General features: G+C 44.6%; 2 protein-coding genes across 2 annotated transcripts in view; both read left to right on the top strand.

Moving 5' to 3' along the window:
• RSPO1 (R-spondin 1) overlaps positions 1 to 2,008 on the top strand; it is a 34,348-nt gene extending 32,340 nt beyond the window's left edge. Inside the window, exon 7 of the mRNA XM_049775528.1 lies at positions 1,804 to 2,008. Coding sequence (XP_049631485.1) covers positions 1,804 to 2,008 — 205 coding nt within the window. The remainder of the gene's footprint in view (positions 1 to 1,803) is intronic.
• GNL2 (G protein nucleolar 2) lies at positions 1,948 to 25,801 on the top strand. The gene is made up of 16 exons (XM_049774707.1): positions 1,948 to 2,126; positions 4,534 to 4,618; positions 5,909 to 6,003; positions 7,943 to 8,082; positions 11,502 to 11,686; positions 12,847 to 12,913; positions 14,359 to 14,517; positions 15,052 to 15,165; positions 16,283 to 16,411; positions 17,530 to 17,634; positions 18,497 to 18,655; positions 19,388 to 19,501; positions 22,903 to 23,369; positions 24,064 to 24,146; positions 24,869 to 25,014; positions 25,609 to 25,801. Exons 1-16 carry the CDS (start codon positions 2,063 to 2,065, stop codon positions 25,759 to 25,761), a joined length of 2,265 nt encoding a protein of 754 aa, XP_049630664.1. The 5' UTR covers positions 1,948 to 2,062; the 3' UTR covers positions 25,762 to 25,801.
• The last annotated feature ends 473 nt before the right edge of the window (positions 25,802 to 26,274 follow it).

Consider the following 26,274-nt stretch of genomic DNA (forward strand, 5'->3'; position numbering starts at 1 on the left):
CCAGGAATAACTCCTAAATACTGCTGAGTGTGGCCTAAAAGTAAACAAAAAAAATCAAAGATAAAGTACTAACTTTGCATGTGTGAGTCTCTGGGTTTAAACCCAACAATGGTTTTTAATACTGGTTTTTCAAGACCAGACAAAATTGAGGGATTAAGGCACTTTCTTTGACCAATCCTGATTCTATCCATGGCACTGCATATAGTCCCCCAGCACTGTTAGGAGAGACCCCAAACATTATTGGGTAAGATCTAACACCCTCCCAATACAGTAAATCAATGTTCAATAAAGCTTGAATTTTAGATTAAAAAAAAAAAGAAAATAGGACCGGAGCGGTGGCACAAGCTGTAGGACGTCTGCCTTGCACGCACTAACCTAGGATGGACCGTGGTTCAATCCCCCAGCATCCCATATGGTCCCCCCAAGTCAGGAGTGGTTTCTGAGTGTATAACTAGGAGTAACCCCTGAGTGTCACCGAGTGTTGCCAAAGAAACAAAAAACATTTTTTGTATAAGCATGCTCCAAATATTGTATGGGACGTACTAAAAATCAGTTTATCTGAAACTGAAATTTGACTAGATGTCCTGTATTTTTCATTTACTACTTATTTTCAATTTTTGTTTTATTAAGGCACTGAAATTTACAAAGTTATTAATAGTTTAGTTTTAGGCATACAATGTTCAAGCACAGATCCCACCACCAGTGGCAACTCCTCTCCACCAATGTTTCCAGGTTCTCTCTCATACCTCCACCCCCAAAAAGCCTGCCTTCTTGAGAAACGCCTTTTAAAGTTTGGTTGTTATAGTTTGGGTCTCATGATTTCAGTGTTGATTCTGTGGTTGTATATTTAGCTCTATAATTCTTCAACATTACTAACATGTCTGACCTCTGTGCCCCATCATTTCTCAGCTATCTCTTTCTCCTTACCCCTTTGCATTTGCTGAATCTTGCAACGTTACCAAAAGGTGACATTTGAGCTGAGAACTAAATAGTTAGAAGGAAACAAAAGGAAAATGATTCAAGCAAGGGACAATCAATCCAGTGTAATAAATATCAGAGAAAATACGATGATGGGAAATGAGATAAGATAAATAGGTAGGGGCCAACATTTTGTGGGGGAAATGATAAGGCCTCCCTCTCGATCTCTTCCCCAGATCCTAAAGAATTATAAAGTCATTGGAATTTTAAGGCAATTGGTGGCATAAGCTAGATTGGTGGCATCTGGCTGCTGTGTGAATCAGCCACTTTGGGAAGTGCTTAGCCTTAGAGTAAATGGAGGAGGAAATTAAATTAAGAGGTTTCAGATAGAGGAGATAGCTCAAAGGCCTGAGATGCACGCAGACGCCCCAAAGTTTGGTCCCCTGAGCATCTTCATCCCACCCCCGTCCCCACGCAGCGATCCGGGCACTGAGGACCAATCAATGAGGACCAAAAGCCAAAACAAAACATGAAACAGTCTTCTGTGCTTGGAAGTACATCCAATTAGGACCTCTTTTTTTTATTTTTTTGGTTTATTTTGGATCACACCCGGCAGCACTCAGGGATTACTCCTGGTTCTACGCTCAGAAATCGCTCCTGGCAGGTTCAGGGGATCATACGGGACGCCGGGGATTCGAACCACCGTCCTTCTGCAAGCAAGGCGAACGCCCTACTTCCATGCTATCTCCCCGCCCCCAATTAGAAGCTCTTGACCACTGGTCCAGCGCGACCGGGCGGTTGCTATGGAGAAGAGGCTGGCGGTTGCTAGGGAAGCGGAAGGGAGGGGGCGGGGAAATCCAGGCGTGCGCGAGGTGGGCCTGGAAGGGGCGGAGCCAAGAGCGCGGCGGCGGCGGCGGCGGCGGCGGCGTTGGCGGCGCGCGCCGGCCGGAAGTCGTCCCTAGGAGGCCGCGTCGCGAGCGGAAGTGACGTCACCCGGACCCACGTGGTGGTGGTGGTGGTGGTGCGCGGTTACCGTGGGGTTGCTTCGCTCCGGCCGGGCCCGGGAAGTTTCGTGCTCGAGCGCTCGTGAACCCGAATTAGGCCGGACCGAACCTTCTGGCCGGTCCCCCACCAGTTCGGCAAGATGGTGAAGCCCAAGTTTAAAGGACGGAGCTCCATCAACCCCTCCAGCGCCAGCACCAACCCCGGTACCGGCGGCGGGGACTCGAGCTGGGTGGAGCTTGCTGGAAGCTGGAGGGTTGACGGAGGGAGACTCGGGGAGCAGTGCTCGCTGCCACCTCGAGCTGAGTGGCTCGCGGGGACCACCCAGAGCAGGACAGGGTTGTTTCTTCCTGCAGAAGGCTGTGGATGCCAAGCTCCAAGTCTAAATTGGGGGACAGTGCACATGCAGGCTGCACCTCTCTGGGGATCCCCCACCCTAGTTCCAGGGCCACTTAAGTCCCACCTCCTCTCTGTTGCTGTGCGCTCAGGTGTTAACTGTCCCTTGCCCCAAGACGTCTCAGTCTTGTCTGATGACAGCTTCCCCTGCCAGGGAAGTTGCTAGAAGTAAAAGGAAGCAAATTAACAATGAGTGTAGGCCCCAATTTAGCTCCCTCCTCCCCCCCCCTTTTTTTTTGGTTTTGGGGCCACACCCGGCGGTGCTCAGGGGTTACTCCTGGCTGTCTGCTCAGAAATAGCTCCTGGTAGGCACGGGGGACCATATGGGACACCGGGATTTGAACCAACCACCTTTGGTCCTGGATCGGCTGCTTGCAAGGCAAACGCCGCTGTGCTATCTCTGGGCCCCCCATTTTTTTAATACTTGTCATCTCTTTAAATGAGAGCGGGTTTGCAGTTTGGATGTATTGCAAATTTTGAGTTATTCCTACAGATCAACAAAGAGCAGCGTTTTCAGAAGGAGATGGTTTTGGAGATGTGAATGAGTTTTCCCTGTATTTCTATCCAAAGGATGAATAAGAAAAAGAGTGGGGTGCGTTGGTGCAGAGAGACGGTACAGAAAAATAAATCAGTAGGGAAGAATGCCTTTGGAAGGGTCCCTTCCTTTTAGAGTTTTGTTCATTAGAGTTTCCATTTTAATGTGGCTAAAAGGGGCTTTGACTACTATAATGCCTCCTGTGGAATGTTTTTTCCTGGATTGCTGCTAAGTTCTTGAAGAATGTTGAGATGTTAGTCCCGACAAGCTCATAGGTAAAGGGATTGAAACAAAATAGAGGGAAAGTGATTTGTCACAGTTTATAAGAACTGTGATCTATCTGCCCTCTGGTTTCAACCTGTTTTCTGTTGCAATATTCAGGAAGTTGACTGGTGATATCATAGGATTCTAAATTCAGAAGGTAGGCTAGGAGCTAGAGACCCGTGTTTCCCAAACTGGGCACTTGTGGTAGAGGCAAAGCACTGGAATGATTCAGGGCAAGGAGTTGCTCTCTGGGTTTTTTGTTTTGTTTTGTTTTGTTTGTTTAAATGAAGGTAAATTTCCAGGGAGACACTGAGTAAATTTTTTTTTCCAGAAAAAGTCATCGTGGGCTAAAAGTTTGGGAAGCTCTGAACTAGACCATCCTAGTTGTTCTCCCTTAGAATACAGGAGAATTAATATTTACTATGCTGTTGTTTAAAATTTAATATTAGGCCCAGAGAGATAGCACAGCGGCGTTTGCCTTGCAAGAAGCTGATCCAGGACCAAAGGTGGTTGGTTTGGATCCCGGTGTCCCATATGGTCCCCTGTGCCTGCCAGGAGCTATTTCTGAGCAGACAGCCAGGAGTAACCCCTGAGCAACGTCGGCGTGGCCCAAAAACCAATAAATAAATAAATAAATAAATAAATAAATAAATAAATAAATAAATAAATAAATAAAATTTAACATTAGTGGGGCCGGAGCAATAGCACAGCGGTAGGGCATTTGCCTTGCACAAGCCAATCCAGGACTGATGGTGGTTCAAATCCCGGCATCCCATATGGTCCCCTGTGCCTGCCAGGAGCAATTTGGTGCTGAGCACAAAGCCAGGAGTAATCCTTGAGCATCACTGGGTGTAGCCCCAGAACCAAAAAATAAAATAAAATTTAACATTAGGAAATTAAGTTGGTGTATTGGTAACATATAAAAATTGTAACCTGATAGTACCTGGCATGCAGGTGACTGTTCCCCTAAGACCTAGACCTGTCTTAGTAAAGAGAAAAAAGCAAGTTAAATATACTTCACTGCCATTTACTAGCTGCGTAGCCTGTGTCATAGTCTGATTACTGTACTCAATTTCTCTGTGAATGGGAATAATGCACACACACACCGTTTGTAGGATTGTTGTATGAGTTGCATGAGACTATGGTGATGGTTTGATAGCACAAAACCACAATTAGTGCTCAGAAATACTAGTTAATAACATTGTCATACACATTCCTATTGAGGAAAATAAAAGATTAAATTCATTTTTGTGGGTACTCCAGTAAATTTTGTTGGGGCAGCAAATGATTTAGAAAGTAGAGATTTGATTGTGAGTGGCGATTGTCTGCTTTGAATGACTACTATATGATGTGTTTTGAGCAGGGACCATACGCAGACTTCTAGTTCTCAAATTGTGTGCTGTCTCTGTCTTTCCTAGATCGTGTACAGGGTGCTGGAGGCCAAAATATGAGGGATCGGGCGACAATCCGGCGCCTGAATATGTACAGGCAGAAAGAGCGCAGGTGAGCAGTGGGCGCTGACACCATCTCCCCCTCTTCTTTTCTCTGACGTCATATCCTTGACCTCAGCTGGGACTGATTAGGCCTTTACTATTCCCACCCCCAGTTTCCCAGAGAGGAGTAGCAGGTTTCCAAACATCACTTTTTGATAAATGTGGACTCAGCGTTAAAGACCTGGGTAGTGGGTGGGAAAGGATAACTGTGTCAGCAATGTCAGATCTTGTTTCTCGCAGTCTGCTTCCACAGGTGGCTTTTAATTTTTTTTAATGAAACATAAGGATGATAGCCATAGAAGTGTCCATAAAATTTTTTGTTGTTTGGGGGTCACACTCTGGTCTCAGGGCTTTCTTCTGACTTCTTAGTTCATGGATCACTCCTGGCAGTAAGCAGGGAACCTGATGGGTTCGTAGTGTAGAACGTTGGCTGGTTGCATGTAAATACCCTACCTGCTGTAGTATGTCTCTAGCCCGTAAAACTTGTTTTTTTAAAGCCAAGCTTTATATTACATCATATAAATGTGATATCACTTAGAAATGCAGCAGTATTTTGAGTTCCATTTAGTATCCTCTACCCAGAGACTTGCTGAGTGTGGCAATTTGCTAGATGGTTTTATTTTGGTAATTAGTCTTCACCTGTTCTGATAGTTGTGTCTGAAACACTAATGTCAATAAACTTAATCTGCATTAGTCACCTACTTCGAGGTTTGTTGTAGAATTTTGAGTTTAGGGGCCGGGCGATGGCGCTAGAGGTAAGGTGCCTGCCTTGCCTGTGCTAGCCTTGGACGGACTGTGGTTCGATCCCCCGGCGTCCCATATGGTCCCCCAAGCCAGGAGCAACTTCTGAGTGAATAGCCAGGAGTAACCCCTGAGCGTTACCGGGTGTGGCCCCCCCCAAAAAAAAAAAGAAAAAAAAAAAGAATTTTGAGTTTAAACATGATTCAAACTTTACTTTAAATTCATTTAAACCAGCCTCCCAATAATTACCAAAAAACTCAAGTATGTGATTTTTTTTAAAAAAAAAAAAGCAAACAGTAAACAGATTTTTAAACATCAGCATTATTTGTTATTCATCTAGCAGAAATCATTGTGTGCTCTGTTGCAAGAGGTTAAGTGGCTTTTGGGCAATCTGTTTCAAATGTAGAAGTACTTTTTGTTTACTGAAATCTGTATTTCATGATCATTTAAAACCCCAAAAAAAGAAAGATCCTTTTGATGGAAAGGGTAGTCTGAAAGCCAACCTTGGCTGTTTCCTTTTGTCTGTCGTCAACCAAAATCTGTTATTTCCTCAATTTAGGAACAATCGTGGTAAAGTGATTAAGCCTTTGCAATATCAATCAACGGTGGCCTCTGGCACAGTAGCGAGAGTGGAGCCGAATATTAAATGGTTTGGTGAGTATTGTTCTCTGCTGCTTGTGCCCTACAAAATGTGTCCTCTGTGGAAAAGAGGAGGTTGTGCAGGTATCTGAAACGCAGGGGTTTTGCCTGCTTGGAACTGTTAAGAGGGAAGAAGGAGATGAGAAGTGCCTGTAGTGGGAAAAGCCCTAAAAGATAGTGGTGGTAGGTTTCGTAAGTAAAGGTACTCTGTATCTGTTTCATAAGTAACTTCCGTATGAAGGGAACCTTTAATTTTTGGTTGTCTATGAACCCACCTACCGGTAGTTAAAACCTAGCATTCATAAGGACTAGCATTCACAGACTAAATTCTCTGTGCCTCCCAACCTCCTCGGGGGCACACCTGGCCGTACTCAAGAGCCATTTCTGCTGGTGTTCAGGGCACCATATGTGGTGCCAGGATCTAACTGGGATTAGCTGCCTGCAAGGCATGCAAGCACTTCACCCCTGTACTACCTACCCCAAGAACTCCTGCCTCTTCATTTCTGTTGTTGGGTGTTTGAAGTGCCCTGTAGGTACGTTTATGCCTTCAGCTGGGACTGTTTAGTGCAATGGCCTGAAATTTCTTGAAGCTTTTTCTTAATTATCTTGTCTTTGTCCTGAGTAACTATGAAGATTGACATTGGTCCTTGGCTGGAATGAATCACGTGTCTGCCGATCCTAAGGGCAAAAGGGTTTCTTCTTTTGGGAATACCACCTTCTCAATTTACCCAACGGAGGCTAGTCTGGGCTTTAGCCTTACTTAAGGACTCCATGTAGATGCGTAGGAGTCTCAGAGGGTCAAGCCCCTCTTTTTTTCTGGATTTGACTTTAGAGTATCTGTATTACTTAGGGAGCTGCAATAGAGACAACTAAAGGAATCATTTCACATGGTAGCTGTTTACTGGGACTTCCCATTCAGGGTTTGAGTGTAAACCTTGGTCTTGTCATTTTCATGACTTTGGACAAGTTAGTCCATTGTTCTTCAATTTCCTCATTCCAAAAATAAGGGTAGGAGCTGGAGCGATAGCATTTGCCTTGCACGCAGCCAATACAGGACGGACCCCGGTCCAAATCTCAACATCCCCTATAGTCCCCCGAGCCTGCCAGGAGTGACTTCTGAGCACAGAGCCAGGAGTAACCCCTGAGCACCACCGGGTGTGATTCAAAAACCAAAAAAGGGGGGGAGGGGTAAAAATAGTTCCTGTCTCCTAGGACAGCTGTGGTAATTGATTGAGTGCTTAGCATGGTGCTTGTCAGTCAGAAAGTGCCTTCTACTGTCCTCCAGGGCACGCAGTCCTGGCCTTTGGCTTGAGTGTTGCCTTTGTGTGCTGCAGTCTGATTGGTTTGATGCAAGATCTTCTCCAGGTAGTGCTAGTTTTATTTTGTTTCCTTGAAAGAATTTATTGGCTAATTTAACACTCTTCAAACCTTTAGGAGCCTAAAAATAGTACTGTTTCCTCTTTGTTACTATGCTGGCTTCTCTCTACACCATGGATCAAACTTAAAATTTTCATTACTACATCTAGCAGGGAATAGAAAACTTGTCAGATCTCAATTCCTTTTAGGTATGTTTCTCTTTCCATCTCAGCCACTCAGAAAGTTGGGCTTGGAAAATGTTGAACTTCTCTGAATGTCAGCTGTATGTGAATAATGCATAGAGTCTGGGGAAGGAGTACGGTTGTTTTTGTTTATTCCACACAGTTTTGGTGTTTTTTTGGAGGATTGTCATACCCAATGATGCTTGGTGGTGACTCCTGGTGGTTCTGGGGATCCCACCATGCTGGCCTCCTGCATGCAAAGCATGCTATCAGTCCATTAACCCATATCTCTCCAGCCCCTTCCTCTCTAGTCCGCATTGATTTTCTCCATAGGTAATTTAAGATCCTGCCTTTCACTGTGATAGATACAGAAGCTGAGACAAGTTACTAAATGGCCACATTCTTTTGCAATACAGGAAACACGCGTGTGATTAAGCAGTCATCATTACAAAAATTTCAGGAGGAAATGGGTGCAGTTATGAAGGATCCATACAAAGTTGTCATGAAGCAAAGCAAGTTGCCCATGTCTCTTCTCCATGACCGCATCCGGCCACATGTAAGATGGGGGTCTCTGACAGGGACTTCCTTTGGCTCCCCAACCTGGAGTCCTCGAACTACCTTGTCTTTCATTTTCTCTCTAGAGAATAATGATTTTAGTGCAGTACTGATGGAATTTCTGAGACGTATTCCTATTATCTCACCTTTAGGCTCATTTGTGTTCTTTCAGGGGGAGGTACAGTAGCATAATGGTTCAAACATAAGTTTTGAAGTGGGACTGAGTTTTTGTTTGGCGCCATAACTGGCTGTATGCTCAGTGATCACTCCTGCAGGCTCAGAGAACCAGAGGACATAGAGTGCTGGGTTGAACCTGGGTCAGTTGCATGTAGGGCAAAAGCCTTCCAATGTACTATGTCCTGCCCTGGAACCAAGTTTAAGTCATTTTTTATTTGCTTGGAGTCATATTTGGTGGTGCTTCAGGATTTCTCATGGCTCTGTGCTCCAGGATCCCTCATGGCCATGCTTAGAAGACATAAATTCTGGGGACTGAACCAGGGTCCACCACATGCAAGGCAGGTGTCTTAACCCCTATAGGCCTATACCATCTCTCTGTCCCACTAAGTTTCAATCTTTGTTCTGTGCTTCCTATAATTTCTGTTAGATTTCTCTCAGTTTTGGTTTTTTTTTGTTTTTGTTTTTGTTTTTGTTTTTTTTTTTTTTGGTTTTTGGGCCACACCCGGCGATGCTCAGGGGTAACTCCTGGCTGTCTGCTCAGAAATAGCTCCTGGCAGGCACGGGGGACCATATGGGACACCGGGATTCGAACCAACCACCTTTGGTTCTGGATCAGCTGCTTGCAAGGCAAACGCCGCTGTGCTATCTCTCCGGGCCCTTCTCTCAGTTTTTTACTTCCCCATCGATAAAGGAACTCATCTTCCTGGGTAAAAGGGTACAGAAAAAATATTTGTAGATAGAGCTGTTGGCACCTGGAGGGCACATCACATCATTAGAGCTAAGCTGATCAGCATCTATACACACACTAATGTTTCAAGGATAGGTGATCTATCCAGGTATTGTTTCCATTACAGTCTGGGCAGATGTCAAACGGGATTTGGTTGCTAGGAGGAAGAGCTTCCAGATGTGTCCTTTCAGTTTCTTTGAGATTCCTAAAGGTGGTTTTTAATTTCGAGGAAGGTGCTGACTCTGTGGGTCACTGGCACCGGAAGCATAGTAGGGACTGAATTGGACTGAGTGGAACAAGTTTCACATGGAATCAAAGATCTGGGCTCATGTGCCTGCACGTTCTTACTTGCATTAAATAATAATTCCCAGAAGTGTAGCCAGTACATAAGCTTCAGTTCCAGTATAAGGAGGGGAAGAAAGCACTGACATGCATACATGGATTAAACAGTTCAAAGAAAAGTGTTTACTTGCAGAACAAAATAAAAACCAAGGCCTGGTTATTGCCTCAGGTTTTGTCAATTATGCTTTGTTTTATGATGGCTAGAAGAATGGCACCTATTAGTGGAATGACTGTTTTCTTTCAGGGAAACACATGAGTGTAATTCATGAACCACAGACAAGTTGCTCATTTCCCTTGTTCTCTTGGTCTGTTCTCCCTAAAGCCATCTTTTAACAAACTATTGAATCCTGTTTATGAGAAGAACAGAGAGGTTTTATTATGGATTTATTGTTTTGTTGCCTGTTCCATTTGTTCAGTGGTTCTAAAATTCAGTGTTTAAAAGTCTGATGTGCAGCATAATCGACAGCAGCAACCATCAACTTGCATCTTTATGCGATAGCGCTTGGAGAAATTCATAGTTTTTCTGCGTCTGCCTTGTGAACTCTTATTTCGTCATTGTGGTATCTACTTCTCATTATAAGCTTTAATTGTGAGGTGCCTGCATAGTGGGTTCCAATCTAACAGGCTTTTGGCCTTGCGCCTGGCCAACTCGAGTTTGATTCTCAGCATCCCATATGGTCCTCCAACTCCACCAGGAGTTATTCCTGAGCTCAGGGCTAGGAGTAACCCCTGAGCACCACCAGATGTTGCCCAAAAGCAAACAAAATCAGACAGGCTTTTAACTTTTGCACCCTCAACTATGTGAACACGTAACTCATAGATTTCTGCAACAGGAGAGTAAAAAACAAAGGAACTTTCTTGGCATGCTTTATTATATTGTGTTTATTTATGCACCACATTACTAATGTGTCAGTTTCCATATACAAAACAACGCATGCTGCATTTTATAGGTTTGTTAAGGGCTTTCAACATTTAATTCTAGTCTTAATGTTCTCAGTACCTAAAAACTTAGTTCCTATGTAAAAGGCACCCCTCTTTTTAGGGGTGTTCTCTTGTCAGGGGGTGGCATGTCACATTAAGAGATGGGCAGTGTTGCTAGAATCTAGCACAGCTTAAACACAGCTGACCCGGGTTCAATCCCTGTTATCCCATATGATTCTCCGAGCACTGCCAGGAATGACTCCTGGCCACACTGGGTATGGCCCAAAAACTAAAAAAGAGAGATAGACAGAGACCCTAAGACAGTTAATCTCTAATGTTTCTTTAGAAGTTGGATGAAGTGGGGACTCTCACTGTTCAGAAGCTGGGATGATTCCATGATCTTGGGTTTAGTAACTGCTGCTTTCAGCAAAGCCTTATGCTGAGGTCAGAGGGTATCTTTTTTTTTTTCCTGAGGATATTCTCTGCCGGCTGTCAACATTCTGTTACCTGATAGGTCCTAACTCAGACTTGGGCTTTTATCTTGCCTCAAAAATTCCTATGCCCATGACTCCTTTATAGGCACATCAAGTTCTAGTTAGTATCAGATTCCTTTTATCACATCTAAACTATTATTTTGGACCTTTGCTAGATGTTTTTCATCTGAAGACTTTCCATGTGCATTTAATAAAAATGTTACCTAAATTAGGGAAAATGTTATCTGAAACTAAAATGCATCTTACAAAACAAGCAATTCCTTTTAGCCATGAAAGAAATGAACTTCCAAGAAAAAGTTGGCATTTACAGTTGGTTTAAAAAAAAACACAAATTTGAGTCTGATCATCCTTGACAAAATCTGTGAATTTGGCGAATTTTATGCCCTTGTTTGAAAGCTCACAAAAAATGGTCAGAAAAGATAAGTTAATTTTCATCACTGTAGCTTTGATTACATCTGACTAAAGTCAATGATAAATATAACAAATCAGGGTTTTTGGCGAGTCTTACCTCTTTATATTTGCCTGACTCTGTATATTTTGTATTTCCAAGCTTGGTGATGAGAAAAGTAGAATTTTCAGTCTTTAAATGATTATTTCTTATTGGAAATCACTTTGCCGCCAGTGAGGGTCAGTTTTGAAATGGGTTGGACCTTTGAAAAGTCAAATCAGAAAGACTTTCCCAGGTAGATTTATTTTCCCTCCTTGTTTTGCTTTTCCTTTACTTTCCTTAGTTTCATTGTGACTCTTCTTTTTCCATAGAACTCAACGGTGCACATTCTTGATACTGAAAGCTTTGAAACTACATTTGGCCCTAAATCACAGAGAAAGCGACCAAACTTACGTGCAAGTGATATGCAGTCTCTTGTAGAAAACGCAGAAATATCTTCAGAGAGCTATGACCAGGGCAAGGACCGCGACCTGGTGACTGAAGATAGTGGTGTTAGGTACTATGGGCATGTTTTGATACCCAGACTCCTGTGTGCCACCTCATCCCTGTACTCTCTCTCTCCTGCTCTGGTAGTGCTATTTGTCTTGTTGTTTTTTGTGTCACCCCTGGCTGTGCTCATGGCTCATTCATTGTTCTCTGCTCAAGGAATCATTCCTGGAGGGGCTGGAGACCATACATGTTGCTGGGGTTTGGATCAGGTTCGGGTGTGTGTAAGGCCACACTCTACTCCTTGTACTTTCTCTCCAGCCCTGTAATTTTTTTATTTTTTGTTTGTTTTGTTTTTGGTCCACACCTGGTAGTGCTCAGGTGTTACTCCTGGCTCTGTGCTCAGAAATCACTCCTGGCAGTCTTGGGGGGCCAAATGGGACGCCAGGGATCGAACCCAGGTCCGTCCTGGGTCAGCTGTATGCAGCTGTGCTATCTCTATCAGCCCCTCTTTAAGTGTATACTGTTGAATGAATTACATACATTCACATGATTTTTGCATCTGTCGCCCACAGCTACCTCCTAAATCTATTCATTGGATCCCAAAATAAATCTTCCTGTTCACCCTGGCCCTGGAGACTACTATTCTACTCTTCATCTCATAAGAATCTGATTGCTTTAGCTAAGTGCAGTCAGATTAGCATATGTGCCTTTTTTTTTTTTTCCTTTTTGGTTTTTGGACCACAAATGGTGGTGCCCAAGGCTTATTCCTGGCTCTACGCTCAGGAATGGCTGCTGGTGCACTCGGACAATATTGTATGCTGAGAATCGAACTCATGTCAGCTGTGTGCAAGGCAAGCCTGTCACTTCATTCCCAACATTTGTCTTTTCCTGCTGGCTTATTTCATACTTTAGCATATATCAGCACCACCATCCTTCTTGTTACTGAGTAATAATCCATTTTTCTTGCCCTGTGCTGAGTATTAGGCCCAAGGCTTCACATATACATAGCATGAGCTCTACTGCTCTTTATTTCAGCCCAGCATTTACAAAAACCTACAACACTTTTCTTTAAATTCACTTGTCTCTCAGTGAATTTTTTGGGAGGGGGTAATCGTTAAACTTTTTTTTATTTCCTTTCTCTTTGATATGTGGTTGAAACTGCCCCTAAAATATCCTTGTCATCTTTAGGGTGCTTCAATTACTCATTTTAGGTCTTTGCTTATTTAGAAATGAAGCTCAAGAAGAGATCTATAAAAAAGGACAGTCCAAAAGAATTTGGGGTGAGCTCTACAAGGTATGAGTTTAAATTCTCTCTCACTGAACACTTTCCTTCTGTTACTATGGTCTTATGTGAGAAAGTTGATGGTGATATATGACGTTTGAGAAGAAAGGCTCAGACCATTCCAGACTCTTCCCCCACAGAGAGAAACCATCAGTCATGTCACCACACAAATGCTGTTCCCTAATAGCTACAATTTAAAAATAACTTGTGTTAGCAGTTAGCTTATATAAAATTTATATAAGCTCTCAGTATTTCTTTGGATTACCTGCTAAAATACTATTCCTGTGTAGATTTATCACACATGGTTGAGCTACACAAGCTTCTCCCCCTACTCCACCATCACCACTCCACCCTGTGCTGGGATTAAACCCAAGGTTTTATGTATACAAAGCAAAATTTCTACTAATCCAGTACTTTATCTCCAGCCCAGCATGAGACTAATCAGGGGAAGGGCTTGTGTACATACCAGGCAACTCCCCAACTTTATACTTGGGGAATTATATGGGATACAGGGAATCAAACTGGGGTTGAAGCCAAGCACCTTAACTGCTACACTGTCTTCCCCTCATAAAATATTTTTGTTTGTTTGATTTTGGGCCACACTCAGTTGTGCTCATGGCTTCCTCCTGTACTCAGGGACCACTCCTGAGATGCTGGGGAAATGAGGGGTTGAACCTGTACTGGCTTTCTACAGAGCAAGAGCATCACCATTCACTTGTATTGTCTCTCTGCCCCCCTACTGATTTTTGTTGTTGTTGTTTTGAGCCACACCTGGTGACAGTCAGGGGTTACTCCTGGATATGCACTGAGAAATTACTCCTGGCTCGGGACCATATGGGATGCCGGGGATCGAATCCAGGTCCGTCCTGGGTCTGCCATGTGCAAGACAAATGCCCTACCTCTGAGCTATCACTCTGTCCCCCATATTGATTTTTTTTTTTAAGTTTTTTAATTCCACCCTCTCGTTCTATATATAAATGTACATGTCTATAAAGGTTGGATACTTACCTTACAGGTTAGTTAAAGTCTCTGTGGATCCTAAGTCCTGTTCTTGCCCTTTACTGGTGGTTCAGTGGTAGAATTCTCACACAGGTTAACTATCTGAGTAGCAAAGGACCTTTTTAGCATGGTCATTTAATAGAATAGTTAATATAATTGGGAACTAGTGCCCTGAAATCAAATGAAATGTTTTAGTATTACAAGCCTGTAATAGTAGAAGCTTTAAGGAATTTAAGAAAGAAATAGTTCTGTTCATTATAGTAGTAGTCATGAGTTTTATCTAGCAAGATTTTTAAATACCCACAGAATAAGAAACTTGAATTCTGGTTACTGGCAATGAATTTGTCTACAATCTTTTCTCTTTGTAAGACTTACTAAAATTGCCCATTTTATTTTCCCACGTTCTTTCACTTGCTCTTGTGCTATAGTGAATCTTGTCTGCCCTTTTGAATTTGTAGGTAATAGATTCATCAGATGTTATTGTTCAAGTTCTTGATGCAAGAGATCCAGTGGGTACTCGTTCCCCTCATATTGAGGCTTACCTGAAAAAGGAAAAACCCTGGAAACACCTAATTTTTGTTCTCAACAAATGTGATCTTGTTCCAACCTGGGCAACAGTAAGTACAGCTACTAATTCAAGACAGACCCCTGAGGTCATCTGCGTGAGTCGCCTTTGAATGTTTTACAAATACACCAGCTTCCTAGTTTCTAGGGTTTGGGGCATCCATTAAAACACTGCACTCTTGAGGTTCCAGCTAATCTGGTTCCTCACTGAGCACAACTCAGATGTGCTTTCTCTCAGCACAAGCAGACTCCCCAACTATCCTCTGTTGGCTGGGCAGGGGTAGTAGTGCCCACAGAAGAATGATGTGGGCCTGGCAGAAGGCAGCTGAGCTGCCGCACCCCGGGCCTGTTTTCTATTATGGCACATTAATTGTGTTTAGAAGCAATGAAGGCATCTTTGGAATAGTGTTTTGTATTCAGAAGACAAAAGACAGAATTCATTGTCACACTTGAAAAAGCCATTTCGGATAATGACAGCGAGCATCTTCCTTACACAACTGTCCATCTGAAGTACAGTCCTTGATTTAAGCTCTGATTGTTCTTTGCCTTGTAAATAAACATGTTCCTGGTCTTTTCTCTCCCTTTAGAAACGATGGGTCGCTGTCCTCTCCCAGGATTATCCCACTCTCGCATTCCATGCCAGTCTCACTAATCCCTTCGGCAAAGGAGCCTTTATTCAGCTTCTTCGGCAGTTTGGAAAGGTAGAGAAATCTCATCTGTTTCTCTGGATGTGAAGCCATAACTTCCTGGGCCTCCATAAGAATTTCTCCTGTCACTGTGTGTCAGAAAAGTTGTGTCTCTTCACACATCCTGTTGGTAAACGTAAAATGTGTGTCCTAGAGGTGCCAGAGCTCACAGGCCTCGGGACTAGGAGGTGTTCAGGGAAGTTTCCAGCCCCACCTTTCCCTCCACCCTGCCCAATGTTGCTTCCTCTCAGCATCCCTTGAGAGGCACATCCCCTGCTTGCAGTGGACCTTACCTGTACCCTTTGTTCGCTGCTCTAGCTTTGGGAGGCCTCGTGCAGGAAGGGAAATAGCATGGAGGTAATGCGTTTGCCTTGCATGCAGAAGGTTGGTGGTTCGAATCCCGGCATCCCGTATGGTCTCCTGAGCCTGCCAGGAGCAATTTCTGAGCGTAGAGCCAGGAGTAACCCCTGAGCGCTGCCGAGTGTGACCCAAAAACCAAAATATATAAATATATATATAATTACAAAAACTTTTGAAGAAGGGTATTTACAAGTATTGTTTGTTTGTTTGGTGGCCATGCCTAGTGTGTCCAGCACTTACTCTTAGCCCTGGACTCAGATCTTTTCCTGTTCTGTCCTGACAGTGTGAGGGGACATATGCAGTAATTGGGGATTGAACCAGGGTCAGCTACATGCAAGGCAAGGGCCCTAATTTCTACTATCTCTCTGGACCTGTACTATACTTTTGCTTTTGATTTTTGGGCCACACCTATTGATTCTCAGGGGCTACTCCTGGCTCAACACTCAGGAATTATGCCTATCAGCCATGGGGAAGCATATGGGATGCTGGAGATTATACATGGGTCAGCATATGCAAGGCAAGCATCCTATCCACTTGTAGGATCATTCCAGGCCCAGCCCTGTGTTTTTAATCTTTTTGTAACCATTCTGGGGATCAAACGCCTACAGAGCAAATGATCTACAACTGAGCCATAATCCCAGTAAGATCTTTTTCTATTAAGGCAACATTACCTTTTTATTGAGGGATATTCATGTATGTTTGTAATATTATTCTAATATATGTATATATAGTTAACTACGTGAATGTGGCATGTTTTCTCTTTGGCAAACAGTTGCACACAGACAAGAAGCAGATCAGCGTCGGGTTCATTGGCTATCCTAATGTCGGCAAGAGCTCAATCATAAACACACTGCGCTCAAAGAAAGTCTGTAGTGTGGCCCCCATTGCAGGTGAAACAAAGGTATGTCTGGCTCAGAGACCTTCACCTTTCTGATTGATTTTCACAGAGGCAGTTGGTTAAGATATGAGCATTTCTCCTCTTGAATGAAGACCACTATTGAGAGTTCCATCTCCATATAAAAGTCTGGAATGGGGACCAGAGTAACAGTACAAGGGGGAGCTCCGCTCTTGCCTTATATGCAGCTGATCCGGCTTAATACCCAGGAGTCCATATGGTCCTTTGAGGTTCCTGCCCTCTCCTAGAAGCGAAAAACCAGGATTAAGTCCTGAGCACTCCTGGGTTTTACCCAAAGACAAAGTCTGGAGTGTACCAGTGTTGTTTTTTGCCCATTCTGATAAGACTGAGAACACTGTGTGCCAGTGTGTATCTTTGGCATGCTGTGATTAGTGCCATTCATACTAAGTCTGTTCTAAATCATCAGTCCAACCTTTTACTTTTCGTTTGTATCAATAAATACAAACTAATCCAAGAGCATTTGATGCCTAAGTTGAAAAATAAAAACAAAAAAGCAATCCAATGCTGTGGCTTAAGCTGGCAATTGGGCTTTGACTTGGGAAAACAGGGTGTGTGGGTCAGCACAGTTCTACACTAAGGTGTGGCTGAATAGTATTGAGCTTCCAAGTGTATTTGTAAACTCAGGAAGAAGCTTGTTGGCACGTGTACAGTGCTAGCTGGAGATCCTGCCTTGGCCTAATTTTTAGACTCGTAGCTGATGGAAGCTATAGTTCATCCTTGGTAGGAAAGGCCTCACACACGGCAAAAGTAGAGGAGATAGTTGTTGGCTTTAATGCCTCACAAGTTGCTTTTCTTTGGCTCTTCGCTCCCTAATGTATTTTGCCACAAGCCTGGGGTATGTGTAAAAGTGATGCTCCGGGCCTGGAGAGATAGCACAGCGGTGTTTTCCTTGCAAGCAGCCGATCCAGGACCAAAGGTGGTTGGTTCGAATCCCGGTGTCCCATATGGTCCCCCGTGCCTGCCAGGAGCTATTTCTGAGCAGACAGCCAGGAGTAACCCCTGAGCACCGCCGGGTGTGGCCCAAAAACCAAAAAAAAAAAAAAAAAAAAAAAAAGTGGATGCTCCAAGTGCCAGCCCGGAATCTCAGGCTTGTCTGTCTGCAGGTTTGGCAGTATATCACCTTGATGCGCAGGATATTCCTCATCGACTGTCCAGGGGTGGTTTACCCATCAGAGGATTCAGAGACAGACATTGTGCTAAAAGGCGTGGTGAGTACTTTGGTTGAGGTTAACACTTTGCTCTCTGCAGAGGTGCAGAAAGTTGTTCTGTAAGGACCCCGGAACCCTGGGCTTGGTACTGATTCATAAGGCAATTTGGGGTCAGGCTGTCTGACTGGGCTTCGAGCGTGATGTTGAGCAGGGCCCACAGTCTATCCTGCTCCAGCTGTTGGAAGAGTAAGCACAACCGGGGACATATCTGGTCAGCATCAACCCATAAAAAGAGCTTGGAGTTCACACGTGGGATCCAAAGGAAAGCAGGGCCTGTTGTGGTTAGCAACCATTTGTCTCACAGGTTTGAGTCATTTGAAACTTTCTCACTTGTGTCTGAGTTTGACCATAGCTCCTAACCTTTGCTAGCCTGCTGGCTATACGTTCAGTATATGTTCCTTGTCCCCCTGCCATAAGCTGCTCCCTTTCTTTGTTGTCTTGTCACTAGTAGACTCTTAGCCCTTTCTGCGTATAAAATAGTGTGAGGATTTCCAAGACTTCCAACTGCTGGTGGCAGCCACAGAGTTAGCTTGTGGTGAACTGGGATTAGAGATGAGTTCTGGACTCAAGTCTGTGGTTGGCTCTCAGTGACTCCCTCCTAAAGGCCATGGTTAGCCACTGCAGAGACTGGCTCCTGCCAGGCTGTGCTTGCTTCATGGTGTTGAAGCTTATTTTCCAGTACTCTTACAAAGAACAGTGGGGACTTTGCTGCTGTCTGAAGATCTGTAAACAGGTTTAGTGAAGATAGGACTTTGGCCCAATGGTAGAACACAGCTTATTTATATGTGTGAGGCTCTGGGTTCTGTTTCTGACATCAGTAAAAGAAAGGCGGCCTACCAGCATATTTTCTGTTAACATGTAGGTTCAAGTTGAAAAAATTAAAGCTCCTGAAGATCACATCGGTGCTGTACTTGAGCGAGCAAAGCCAGAATATATCAGTAAGACATACAAGATTGAGACCTGGGAGAACGCTGAGGACTTTCTTGAAAAGCTGGCTTTCCGTACTGGGAAGTTACTGAAGGTGAGCCTGGGTGTGAGGGTTCTTCAGAGGCTCTGTTCAGGTCTTGGAAAGCTGGATGGTAGCTGGTGAGGAAACCTGGGTCAACTTGGAGCTGGGGAGCTGGCTCAAAGCACTAGAGAGCATGTTCTGCATGGGGGCACTAGGCTCCACGAATATCACCAAAGTCACTCCCTAGTATCAAGCCCAGAATTACCTACAGACACTGCCCAGCTGTGGCCCCCAAATAAAAACAAACCGAACAATTGGAGTAGCTGAAACCTCTTCACCAGGGAGGTGGGATGGAGGGGTGGGTGGTGGTTTTAGTCTTTGTGTTAATGTTTTATTTTGTTTTGGAGCCCAATCTGGCAATGCTAAGGGGTTACTCTTAACCCTTTGCTCAGGGATCATTCCTGGCAGTGCTCGGATACCATATAGGATGCAAGGGATGTACTGTTGTTTCTGCCCCTTAAGGTTTTGTTGTTCTTTTTCCCTCACCCCACTCCCACCCAGTTGCCCTTATATGCTTATTTTGCATTTAAGAAGTGTGGGGGGTGGCAGAGCAATAGCACAATGGTTAAAGCATGCCTTGCATGCAGTTGACTCAGGTTCGATTCCTGGCATTACATATGGTCCTAAAAAACTGACAGGAATAACACACCTGAACACAGCTGGCTGTGGCCCAAAAACCAAAAAAAGATTTTTGTTTTGTTTCTGGGATTTGTGTTTAATTGGGAGTTCTCTGTCCTGTTTCAGGGTGGAGAGCCTGACCTACAGACCGTGGGTAAAATGGTTCTCAATGACTGGCAGAGAGGCCGGATTCCTTTCTTTGTCAAGCCACCCAATGCAGAGCCCCCTGCCAATCCCCAGGTAAGGGCATAATGGACAATAGCAGTTCCTGTGGGAAGACTGGCAACTGTTCTGGGGTAGTATCTTCTCTCATCTCTGTGTGGGGTCTTTCTCCTCTGGGGGTCTGGGGGATTTATAGTATCTGTTTGCTGAGAGGATGATCATCGATCAGGTCCTTGTCTAGGATTTGGTAAAAGAAGTGTGCCAGAAGGCCTGGATAAGAGGGTCCGGAAAGATAGCATGGAGGTAAGGCATTTGCTTTGCATGCAGAGGGACGGTGGTTTGAATCCTGGCATCCCATATGGTCCACTGAGCCTGCCAGGAGCAATTTCTGAGCATAGAGCCAGGAGTAACCCCTGAGCGCTGCCAGGCATGACCCAAAAACAAAACAGAAGGCCTAGGTAAGAGATTACTGTCGGTGAGCGTGTAATGTCAAGCATTTCCATGACATGCTTAGGGCAAAGTGCTCTATTACCCACTGAGTGCCAGATTCCTGACCTATAGAAAACCCACTGTTAACATACAAGTCTTCAAGGGCCTTGAAAATGAGACTCGGGGCCGGAGAGATAGCATGGAGGTAAGGTGTTTGCCTTTCATGCAGAAGGATGGTGGTTCGAATCCTGGCATCCTGTATGGTCCCCCGAGCCTGCCGGGGGCAATTTCTGAGCTTAGAGTCAGGAGTAGCCCCTGAGTACTGCCGGGTGTGACCCCCCCCCCAAAAAAAAAAAATACAAAAAAAAAAAAAATGAGATTCAGGGTTCCAGAGCAATAGCAGAGTAAATAAGTTGTTTGCTTTACATGCAACTGGCCCAGGTTCGATCCCTGGCATCTCATATGTCCCCCAAGCCTGCCAGTGGCAACTCCTGAGCACTGCCGGGTGTGGCCCAAAAACAACAATAGCAACAACAACAGAACAACAGCAGCAACAACAACAAAAGATGAAAAAAATGAGACTTGAGCTGGAACGATAATACAGTTGGCTTAGTGCTTATTTTACATATGGCTGACCTAGATTCAGTTCTTGGCATCCCATAGGGGTCCCCTGAGCACCACCAGGAATGATTCCTGAGTGCAGAGCCAGGAAAATACCTGAGCATTGCCAGGTATAGCCCTCAAAACCAAAAAAGAAAAGAAAAAATATGCAGTGCTCTTGGCCTGCTGCTGCATGCATTGTAAAGGATAGCCTTTGCATATGTGAGGAACCCTGAGTTTGATCCCCAGCACCATACACACACACACACACACACACACACACACAAATGACTCCTGCCTGGCAAGCTCTGGGGACCATATCAGATGCCAGATATTGAACCTGGGTTGGCCTCATTCAAGGCTAACTACCCACTGTGCTATTGCTCTGGCACCAGTAGTCTTTTTTTTTTTTTTTTGCATTTTGGGCCACATTCGGTGATGGTCAAGGGTTACTCCTGGCTATGTGCTCAGAAATCATTCCTGGCCTGGGGGACCATATGGGACACTGGAGGATCAAACCGTGGTTCGTCCTAGGTTAGCACATGTAAGGCAAATGCCCTACTGCTTGCACCACTGCTCTGCCCCAGTAATCTTTTCTTAGGCTCAAGGAAAAGGGAGAGCAACAACATTCCCAAAACACACAGATTTTGGTTAAGTCAGAGCTTGTTGGTTTACACTGCTGTAAAATTTGGGGAACATAGCTTTGGCTCCTCTATTGTGTGTAAGCGTATCCCACCCACCCCGAAAGTTCCATTGCCTTTGTGCCCTCCCAGTGACCCCTTACCCTTTCTACCTGACCCCCTTGTTAAATTTTACCCAAACTGTTTAAAAGGCATAGCTTCATCCTCTATTTTCTTTTCCTTTTTTGGGCCACATCCACTGGGCTCAATAGGGTCTGAGTGCCAGGAGACACTCCTGATAGGCCTTGGGGACCATATGTAGTACTGGTGGCTTGACTGTGTGCAAAGCAAACACCCTACCTGCTGTACTCTCTCTCTCTGTGGCCCTTACATCATCTTTTTTTTTTTTTTTTTTTTTTGGTTTTTCAGGCCACACCCGTTTGATGCTCAGGGGTTACCCCTGGCTATGCGCTCAGAAATCGCCCCTGGCTTGGGGGTCCATATGGGACGCCAGGGGATCGAACCGTGGTCCGTTCCTTGGCTAGCGCTTGCAAGGCAGACACCTTACCTCTAGCGCCACCTCGCTGGCCCCCAAGAGCTTCTATTCTTATGTATCTGTACCTACTATAGCCATTTTGGAAGGTGCTGGGAGCCCTTTCTGAGGTAGCAATGATCAGCCAAGTATTCTGCTGGCACATATTCTGAAACCACAAATTGTTGGGCCTTGAACAACACGGTTTGAATCCACAGGTCCATGTGGTTTGCTGAAACCACTTCATGGATTCAAATAACCATGTACCTTTTGGTGGTTTTATTTTTGGGGGGGGGGAGTTGGTTTGGTTTGGTTTTGGTGTTTGGACCACCCATGGTGATGCTCCAGGCTTATTCCTGATTCTGTATTCAGGAATCACTCTTTTGGGGGGGGGGCGGGGCACACTTGGAGGTGCTCAGGGGTTACTCCTGGCTATCTGCTCAGAAATAGCTCCTGGCAGGCAGGGGGACCATATGGGACGCTGGGATTTGAACCAACCACCTTAGGTCCTAGATCAGCTGCTTGCAAGGCAAACACTGCTGTGCTATCTCTTCGTCCCAGGAATCACTCTTGATGGTGCTCAGGGGGACTATATGAGAAGCCAGGGATTGAGCCCAGATTGGCCTCATGCAAGGCAGGTACCCTACCCACTGTACTATTTCTCTGGTCCCCACTACATGCCTTTTGATTGGATCTGGGTATTGGGAGAATTAGTTATATGTTATATGAGTCTTTGATGTGTGGTCTTGTTCAAGCAGCACCTAAGTATATCTTTGGTACTTTGTTTCTGAGCTACACCTGGCTTATCCTGGCTGTGTGCTCAAGAATCAGTCCTGGGGCCAGAGAGATAGCATGGAGGTAGGGCGTTTGCCTTTCATGCAGAAGGACGATGGTTCGAAACCTGGCATCCCATATGGTCCCCTGTGCCTGCCAGGGGCGATTTCTGAGCATAGAGCCAGGAGTAACCCCTGAGCGCTGACGGGTGTGACCCAAAAACCAAAACAAAAAAAAAATCAGTCCTGGTAGACTCAGGGGGCCATGTAATGCTGAAAATCAGATCAGCTGTGTGCCATGCAATCCCCCTACCCACCCACTGTACTATCTCTGAGCTCCTCCTGGTATTTGAATAATACCAAATTCAAGTGTGTCTCAAACTTGGGACACACTTTTTACTACTTCCTCTTGGTCCCCAGAAGAGAGCTACTTTATTTATGGGCCAGGTATAAATAAGTTTAGAAAGTGTTTTTATTTTCTGACTCCTTTTCATTCCTCATCCACTCTGGTTTTGTCCTGAATAGCTCCCATCCTCTTCGTCTTCAGAAGTTGCCCCAGAACGGCCCCAGCTGCAGACGGAAGAGGCTGTTGTTGCAGACACCATGGGTGAAGAGGTGGAGCCTGTCGTGGTAGAGAAGGGGAAAGAGGAGCCCATCCCCCATGACCCTGGCTCCGAGATGCAGCAGATCCTTGCACGAGTTCGGCAGAACTTTGGCAAGATCAATGTGATGCCTCAGTTTTCTGGAGATGACCTGGTTCCTCTGGAGATGTCAGATATTGAAGAAGAGCCTGAGAGCTTTTCCGAAGAGGAAGAGGAGCAGCAGGAGCCCCTCAGAGAAGAGGAGGATGATGACGACGCGTCTTTCTCGGAGTCACAGGAAGAACACCCAGTCAGTGACACCAAGGCGGTCCTCAAAGCTCTAGATGAGAAGATCGCTAAATACAACAAGTTTTTAAACAAAGCCAAAGCAAAAAAGTTCTCAGCAGTCAGGTAGTTTGTTTGATCTTCTTATGATCTTTTCTATCCCAGATACTTGCCTTGAGCTTCTGAATGGAGATTTAGAGAGGAGATTGCTGCTTTTTCTATAAATGACTTGTATTTTTTTTCTGGAGGCTACATGTAATTCTTAGGATTTACTCTGGGTCCTGTTTTCTGGTATCACTCCTGGCAGGACTCAGGGAGCCATATGAGATGCTGGGGATTGAACCCAGAATTACTGCATGCAAGGCAAGCACCTTCCTCGCTGTACTATCCCTTTGGTCCTATACATTTTTCTTTTTTTTTTTTTTTTTTTTTTTTTTGGTTTTTGGGCCACACCCGGTGACACTCAGGGGTTACTCCTGGCTATGCGCTCAGAAGTCGCTCCTGGCTTGGGGGACCATATGGGACGCTGGGGGATCGAACCGCGGTCCGTCCTAGGCTAGCGCAGGTAAGGCAGGCACCTTACCTTTAGCGCCACCGCCCGGCCCCGGTCCTATACATTTTTCTACATGCACTTCCCAAAGTAGAAGTCTAGTCTTTGAGAAATGCCCAGGCTGCCACAGGGGGCTAACTTGTATCAAAGTGGTCACTATCTGGGGAACGGGGTGTCCATCCAGGAGGCTGTCCCAGTCTCCCAAGTCTATTCAGGCTGTGGGTTGCTGAGGAACTGGCTTAGCTGATTTACTTGGCCCTTTTGTTTCAGGATAGCCAAAGGACTGAGTGAAAAGGTTTTCGCAAAATTTAAAGAACCAAAAACTGCGGGTGAAGAAGAGGTAGAAGATACAGGTAAAGTTAATACTTGATTTTTCTACTTTTCATTGTGCACATTCTATTGGGATTACATTGACAGGTCAGAAAACTTCCCCTTGGAAGGTCACATTTTATATATAATGAAAGGGTGAGCTCTTTAGGCATATTTCTTTTTTGTGGGGTGGAGTACTTCATGTGTGTGCTTCTTGTTTGATTTGCTTTGGTGTTTGGACCATATCTGGTTGTGTTCAGGGGCTACTCCTAATAAAGCAGTACTAAGGGATCGAAGCTGAGATCCTAGTAATCATGCATGTGTTCTAGTTCTTGAGCTACCTCCCAGCCTGCATGTGTTTATTCTTCTGTCAGTTAAACAAATAACTTCCAAATCAGTGTTTCTTGTTTTCTTATTCACTGCCCACTATACTCTGGCCACAATGGCTGGCCTTCCTCTTAACACAGCCATTTATGATGGAGATTTGAATTTGAACATTACAGCATAGGTTTTTTGTTTTGTTTTGTTTTGGTTTTTGGTTTTTGGATCACACCCGGCAGCACTCAGGGGTTCCTCCTGCCTCTGTGCTCAGAAATCACCCCTTGCAGGCTCTGGAGACCATATAGGATGCCGGGTTTCGAACCACTGTCCTTCTGCATGCAAGGCAAATGCCCTATCTCCATGTTATCTCTCCAGCCTCCATCATAGGATTTTTTAGACAAAACTCATACAAAAATTTTGTTTTTCTTTTGTGTACTGTTTCCAGAACCTACCAGAAAGGGAAAGAAGAGGAAGGCATGGAGGGAAGAGGATCACTCAAATCCAGAACCTACCAGAAAGGAAAAGAAGAGGGGGGCATGGAGGGAAGAGGATCACTCAAATAAAAGTCGCAGGATGCTTACATCTAAGGAAGTACGTACTTCGGTCTCACACACCACCCACATATGAAGTAAAGAGCTGATTTATAGGAGTCATTCCTGAAACTAAAGCTGAGTGTAAGGAACTCAGTTCCCAACCAGCCTAGGTGATCAGTTAAATATTAGGATATCCAGCCGTGGCCCCTGGGGAAAGACCCTGTGATTAGAAGTTTCTGTCCTCAAACATGTGTGGTACCACTCAGAAAATGAGGAATGATACTTGATGACAGAAATTTAGGCAATCAAGTTACTGCATTCATGGTTGCTGTGTAGCTGGGCCTCTCTGAAGGTGAAGAGCTGTTTCTAGAATTGTTAGCCATGGACCACTGTCAGGGGTGTCGTACCAAGAATTCCTGACTGGGAGGACCACAGGACAGTCTGAGTGGCAGGCAAACGGGTCACTAATAGGGGATCTCCCTCAATATTCATACTATCATTCCATTTGCTGTGGGAGATGGGGTAGAGGAGAATGAACAGAAGGGTCCATTTTGTGATTTTCTGTTTGATTTCATTCTGCTTTTTCTTTTTCTTTTTCTTTTTTTTTTTTTTTTTTTTTTTTTTTTGCTTTTTCTTAAATCATGTTTTATAGCGGAGGCGAGCTGCCCGCCAGCAGCAGTCCAGAAAAGTTGGTGTGCGTTACTATGAAACACACAACGTGAAAAATAGGAACAGGAATAAAAAGAAGACCAATGACTCAGAAGGACAGAAAAATAAGCACAAAAAAGTCAAACATAAGCAGTAGCATTTACGGTTTATTAAATTATACAAAAATGCAATTAAAAGTTGTGTGCGTTTTCTTCATGCCAAGTGGGTATTTCCAAGGCCATAATGCATTTATGTCAAACTGAGGTTTGACAGTTGAACCCATTCACCGATGCTAGTGAAATTAAAGGTGTCTCCTCCCCAGTCCCAAGGATCTCAGTGATGCAGGCAGTGACTGGGCATCTGACACTTAAATTGACTCTGAGATCATCCAAATTGCAGCTATCAGCTTAATGTGTAACCAAGACAGGGTTAGGGTCTATAAAATGGAAAGTGTGGCCTTTCTTTTTGTACTAGCAATATGGGAGAATTCTAAGAATAAAAATCGAAGGATGTAAGGGTAATGTGTATGGTCAGGGCTTTAACATAAGAAAAGGCTACGGCAAATTTTGTCTCTCTGAGTCTCTTAAATGGGCCCAGTGAGGTCCTAGGAATTAGCATGCCAGTCAAAGGTTCTTGTCTATGAAGGTGACAGCACAGCCCGTCATATGTG

The sequence above is a fragment of the Suncus etruscus genome, chromosome 6 (assembly GCF_024139225.1).
Source record: "Suncus etruscus isolate mSunEtr1 chromosome 6, mSunEtr1.pri.cur, whole genome shotgun sequence".
NCBI lineage: Eukaryota > Metazoa > Chordata > Mammalia > Eulipotyphla > Soricidae > Suncus > Suncus etruscus.

Coding starts and splice junctions, on each gene's coding strand:
- GNL2 (XM_049774707.1), top strand. CDS start 2,063: ATGGTGAAGCCCAAGTTTAAAGGACGGAGCTCCATCAACCCCTCCAGC. Junction 14,518..15,051: donor TTGTTCCAACCTGGGCAACA/GTAAGTACAGCT, acceptor CTCTCCCTTTAG/AAACGATGGGTCGCTGTCCT. Junction 17,635..18,496: donor ACATTGTGCTAAAAGGCGTG/GTGAGTACTTTG, acceptor GTTAACATGTAG/GTTCAAGTTGAAAAAATTAA.